This window comes from Rhinopithecus roxellana, chromosome 8, assembly GCF_007565055.1.
Source record: "Rhinopithecus roxellana isolate Shanxi Qingling chromosome 8, ASM756505v1, whole genome shotgun sequence".
In the NCBI taxonomy this organism is placed as follows: domain Eukaryota; kingdom Metazoa; phylum Chordata; class Mammalia; order Primates; family Cercopithecidae; genus Rhinopithecus; species Rhinopithecus roxellana.
Window position 1 is genome coordinate 132716820 of NC_044556.1, and position 6000 is coordinate 132722819.

General features: G+C 47.7%; 1 protein-coding gene across 3 annotated transcripts in view; it reads right to left on the bottom strand.

Annotated features, from left to right (window-relative positions):
• The window catches only part of RGS8 (regulator of G protein signaling 8), a 31563-nt gene extending 25823 nt beyond the window's left edge, over positions 1–5740 (bottom strand). Inside the window, exons 1-3 of one of the 3 annotated variants that reach the window (XM_030936481.1) lie at positions 5627–5740; positions 4466–4539; positions 2439–2567 (exon numbers count right to left, since the gene is read on the bottom strand). In XM_030936481.1, the coding sequence (XP_030792341.1) occupies positions 2439–2464 (26 nt within the window). In that variant the 5' untranslated portion in view covers positions 2465–2567; positions 4466–4539; positions 5627–5740. Of the gene's footprint in view, positions 1–2438; positions 2568–4465; positions 4540–4657; positions 4739–5626 lie in introns of those variants that run through there. The other 2 variants (XM_010368919.1, XM_030936480.1) reach the window with 2 other exon arrangements.
• Between the last annotated feature and the right edge of the window lie 260 nt (positions 5741–6000).

A 6000-nucleotide genomic window follows, 5' to 3' on the forward strand; every position in this document is an offset into this window, starting at 1 on the left:
CCCCCTAGAGGCTTAATGCTTTTTAAAGCTGACTCGGCAAGTTGATGGTAAGTCAATGAAGGTCATTAGCTTGGAAGAATTTCTAAATTAGGATTCTCTGTAGGGAAAGAAAATACAGTGATAACAAAATAACAATCCACATTTTGCTTTTCCACAAGGAGGGCAAAGTAACAGCAGCAGCAGCAGCTCCTGATTGCAAAGACCCAGAAGGAGTACCCACACCAGGAGCAGAGGAATGTTTGCAAGGTGCAGGGTGCATATCAGAGTCTTAAGCACAAAGTAGGGGGCCTCAAGGCAGGTCAGTTCCAACTCAAGTTCTCCCCACTCATCCCACAAATCTAGCTATAGTCAACCCATAGGATTGATGCTTGCAGGGGGAGAAGAGTAATTGGTACAATCAGCAATTAAGAACCAATGTCCCGTTTGTCAGTTCTTATGCTTGCCTAACTAAGCTCATGTATTCCTATTTACATGTAGGCTCATCTCAATAAGCATAATTAAATTTTTAACATGTATGTTTACATTTCTCATATGTTTTATTTCCCAAAGGACCCATATAATGACATCGGGCAATTAAATAGTTATCTCTTATAACAGATCCAGTGAGAAGTTACTCTAATGTCTCTTTCTGACTCCCAACATTAGCCTCCGTTTACCAGTTTACATTTTTTTATATGTTTAATTTTTTTTTAGAGACAAGGTCTTGCTATATTACCCAGGCTGGTCTCAAGCTCCTGACCTCAAGTGATCTTTCTGCCTCAGCCTCCTGAGTAGCCCAAGCCACCATGCCCAGCTAGCCTCTGTTAACCTTTAATTAGAGGTTGACAAACTGTAGCCCTGAAAAGGTGCCTGTCTATGTAAATAAAACTTTATTGGAACACAACAACACCATTTGTTTACAAATTGTCTAAAGCTGCTTTCAACTACAAGGGCAGAGTTGGGTTGTTGCAACACAGACCATACAGCCCACAAACCCGAAAATATTTACTCTCTAGCCCTTGACAGAATAAGTTTGCTGACCCCTGACCTTTAACTATGACAACTCCTTGTGTTGAGGGCAAAGGTAAGTGGGACGGGTTTAGTATAATCAAATCAGGACTTAAGAGTGACTTAGAAAAAAGGACTGCCGCTTGCATGTTCGCAACAATTTGCCACAGAAATAGTCCTAGAAGATGACATTCTGCACATTGAAAGGAGTCCTTCTGACCTAGCTTTCTTTCCTCTTTTTCCTAGGGGTGGGAAGAGACCTTAGAGGTCATCCAATTCAATCTCTTTTACTTCAAATGGATTTTCATCCCTGGTAATTGTCTTCGTTCACAGAAATCTTATCCAAGAAATGTCTGCTGGGATGGTATTATATTTGGCAGGGGTGGACAGCATTTGTATTCCACAGCACGTCTCTGAAGAGCCTCCTAGGGCTGGAACATCCAAGTTCCCAGAAATATCCTCTCTCCTGCAAAAAATTGGGCCTGCACGTCCCCTGCTCCCACCTTGAATCTCAGCCAGGCTGCGTTGTAAAGCCATCCATTTCATGGCATTTCCAAACATTGGCTACTGCTATTCTCTCTCCTGCGACAGCGAGTATCTTATGTGTCCACTCGTGCTTGCAAATTGCAGGGTGTCTGACAGCACGCCATGCGAGCAGCTGATTAAGGGCCCTCCAGTCATCATATTCCATGAATTCAAGTAAAGGTCCTGCTCAGGCTGCCCCATAGGCCAAAGCCCAACTTTCAGTGAGTTGGTTCATTCCTCGTGCCTCAGGATCATCAATCATAAAACACTCAGGTCACTGTCCTCAAAGAGCAATCAAGAGGACTTTCAAAAAATGGCAAATCCACGCAAGCCATTTAACAAGGTTTAGCAGGGGCCAGTGTAAAGGATGCTACTTGTTACCAAGGCAACTGTGATTCTCCCAAATAGTTTGCAAAAATCTTCAACAAAATATTCTTTGGGACAAAATGGGTTTATTTTTCATCTTTCCAGCTAAGACCTCAATTATAATCTTCTTAGCTAGGTCTGAAATAATGAGGTTAGAAGTAGGAGTCAAAGGTTAAGGATACTTTTTTAAAAACAACGAGGCTTTCCCTTGTCTGTCTCTTTTCCACAGCCCCTATCCCAGTAACTCACAGAGATCCCTAAATGGTTCCATACAAGCTCATGCACAGTCCCTCATCCCACCCCATAAGTCACTGCCAAGCTGTCTCACCAGTCAATGGGAGGGCTTCAGCTAAGGCAGGTCCTGCTTGCAAGGCCACAACTTTGCAAGAGGCATACAGACAAGAACCGTGCAGTTCATACAGGAGGCCTATGAGGACAGATGCAATTAGACCACGCATGGGCTAAGGAGGCTTTGGCCAGGCTCAAATAGCAGAGGGGGTGACAAGGTGGAGAAAAGAGGAAAGGGTCAGAGGCAAGAAAACAGGCCATTGATTCATTACCTGCGTGGCATCAGTAAGGCCGCCATACAGGCATCCGCTTACGGTTAACCTTTGGGCTGGTTTGCAGGGACGTCAGGGCAGGAAATAAGACTGCGGGGCTCAGGAATTTACCCTTGCACGTCCTCTCACCTAAAATCAAAGAATCTGCTGTAAGAGGGGCCACCCTCTCTTATCTGACTGCACTACATTTCCTCTCAGACGGGTTTCTGCCAGCGGAACACCTCCCCACACACATCTCCCCAGGCCCCACAAATGTCCACTTGTCCTTAGCAGGGGCGACAAACCAAGGATGGACAAGAGCAAATTGTTGGCCGCTTCATGTTGTTGATTATTGGTTAGGAGTTCCTGATTCCCCAACCATTGGCCATCAAAAATAAATTGGGACGTGTGCCTCAGGGGAGGCGTGGGCCTCGCAAACCAAAAATTACTGTTCTCTTTCTCTTACTAAAGTGGGGCCCAAGTGACCAGCCAGCGGGGTTGGAGGAGGGGGTCAGTACTTGCTCCAAAATAATCTGATTGGATGCTGCTCTGATTCTCGCCTCCCTCCAAGGGCACCTGTCCCAGGTGGGAGTGCGTGGAGACTCGGGAAAGTGGGAGTGGGAGGGAGGTTGGAGGAACTCCAAAAGAGGCTTGTCAGGCACCGTCACTACACAGGCTTGCTCCTCTGCAGGGATCACAGGTGCAGGCTGAAGAAATGAATATGCAAGTCACCCTTTCTCGCCCATATGGAGCCTATATGACCTTCCTCAGTCTGGGGACTGGCCTATTCTTGACATGAAGCAGGAAGGACATGAGTGTGGGGAGACAGGGGTCACTGAGGTTGAAAGCTGATTGACTCACAGTCTTCCTCTCCTGAGGGCCCCATTCTCAGTGCTTCAAACCCTTTGTTCCCGCAGAAGACCTCTGATAGGAAGAAACACGTGAGGAGAGCAGCCTATCCATAAAGCGCTCCCCTGGGGAACTCTGAACATAGAACCCATTTTAAAAGAAACCTAATTTAGATAGATAAGACTCTTATGTCAGCTACACCATTTAAATTATTTTTATACTACCGTGACTATTTCACAAGCACTTTTAAAAATAGCTTCTTTAATAACACTACCATTAATAAAATTAAAAGATTGCTTTGTTAAAACTAGAAAAAAAAAATTAGTTAGACTGTGTATGAGGGCCCATCATCATGGATTGTGTTCCCCGGCTGCAGGGACATTTCCTTCATCTTTCTCCTAACCAGGCTTATACCTAGACACCAGGAGTCATGAAGTCAAAGCTTTTGCAGCTGTGATGGTCCCTAGAAGTCATGTTTGGGGCACCTAGGCCTCTTGCTGTGGGATATGGCCTCAGGGGAAGGGGAAGTCCATGCAGGGACCTTTATTATCCTAGAGCCAAGTGGAACCAGAGACGACTACCCACCTACGTTGCAGGCAAGGTCATTTGGGGCAGGGGATCACCCAGCCTTCTGTCCCCACCTTGTCTCTCTTCCCATCCCACTGCCAGCCCACACTAGCTTGCCCATGCTGTTCAGATGCCTGTCTCTCTCCTTCAAATCCAGCACTGCCCGAATTGCTGCTCAGACCCTCCACTACCCATTTGATGCGCTCAGCCGCAGATGCCAATAAATAAGAATCAGCAGGACACTCTGACCCAGCTGCCTTGCTCATCCCAGCACCTCAGGGCTTTTATCCCACTTGGCCCTGGACTTCTGAGAGTTAGAAGTTACCCAAAGCCCAGGAAGTTCAATGGTGTGATTGCCCGCACAGTGCATGTGCCCTCATAGATGGGCATCAAGTCATAAGTGCGTCTGGGGCAGACAGGACGAGATATAATGGGAAGAGAGGATACTCAAAGAAAAAACAAAGGTTAAAAGCAAAGAGCAAAGATTTATACAGAGGGGGAGAGAAACTAGAGCCTCTGCGGGAAGAAAGCAATCAATATGCATGAAGAGGCAAGTTAATTAAATATGGATAATGCAATCGGTGCACACAGACATCCCGGAGAAGAAAGAGAAAAGCAAAGGCAATACTCACTGTCTTTGGCCAGTCCTCATGGCCTGAGGGTCTTTGCCAACTGGATGGTCAGAGAGGCTGCGGGTTAAGGCGCTCTGGAGAAAAAGTAGATCTTTCTTTTAGCAGTCAAATCCTCGGCGAGTGAAGGGCATGTGTGCATGAACACATAGGCGCGCACACACACATATACACACACAGGCATGCACAACACACCTCCCACCACTTGAGCCAGGCAGCAAGCGGCCCCGCTGAAAGCTCTTCTCTCTGCTTGTCACATCCAGTAAATACTGAGGCAGCCTACACCCAGCGGGCGGCGGCTCAGCTCCCGGGCACGGTCTGCACGCCCATCCTCATTGGCAGGATGCAGAAGGTGCCCCTGAGCCGAGCTCAGCCTCACTAACCTGAAGCTCCTCTGGCTGCAGCTCAGGGAGAAGTCCCCACAGCCCACAGCTGCCTCCCTCTGCACCCAGAGGCTGTGCGGGGGGCAGCAAAGAATAGGTATTAACTCTTTCCAGTCACCAGTGAGCTGAAAATCAAGTGTCCAGGGGGCCCTCTTCTAATGAGCCCTGCTGCTGGCTGAAGGTTGGCTGCTGCACTGGCAGTGGGGAGCGTAAAGATCTTGCCCCAGACAGCTGCTGACAGCAGGAGCCACTCCAATTCAAATCTCCTAATGAACCAGGAGGAGGGGGGCTGTCTTGCTGGGTGTGATGTGATGTGATAAATGCAGAGAGCAAGAAAGCTACAGGGCAGGTCACACATCTAAATTCCACCCCCTTTCTCCAAATTTCTATTGTGCTGTGCTACCAAGCCAAACCACACAGCCCTGAAATCGACCTCTCTGCCACATCTCAGCTGTGCCCCTTACTCTACAGAGGCATTTCTCCCCCAGCTCATCTCCACTCCCACCCTAACCAGCACCAACCACACCACTCCCCACTTCTTAATGAGAAATTTCCACCTCCTCTGCCTTCCCAAACAGGCATATTTCCAACTCTATGCTCCTGCCTCTCACCTGGCTTTTCCTACAGTAGAAACTCACCTCTCTCCCTCATCCATCACCTAGCAACTTCCCCCTACTTGCATTTGTTATGGAGTGAGACTTTTTCCTTTGTTCTGCCCGATCTGCACATGATCCCTATTTTTCTGTCTTTTCCATTTTTTTTTTCTTCCAAACCTCCTTACCCACATGGGTCTTCACACTGCCTTCTTCAGTTCCAGAAGGAGGACCCTCTTCCTGCTTGCCCTAGTGTAGTGGGTCTCCAAGCATGGTCCCTGGACCAGCAGCATCAGCATCACCTGAGAAGTATCAGAAATGCTAATGTTCAGGCCCCACCCCTAGACCTACAGAATCAGAAACTCTGGGGACAGTAATCAGCCTTCCAGGTGACTCTGATGCATGCTAAAGTTTGCAAACCGCTGCCCTGGGAGAAAGCTTGTCTTCTCATTATGCTCTAGGTTCCTAAGGCTGAGTCTATACTCCCTCTCAGAACTAGCTCCAAAGACACATAGCCTTAGCTGCAAACCATTTCCAAAACCCAGAAGGCAGCAGAAATCTC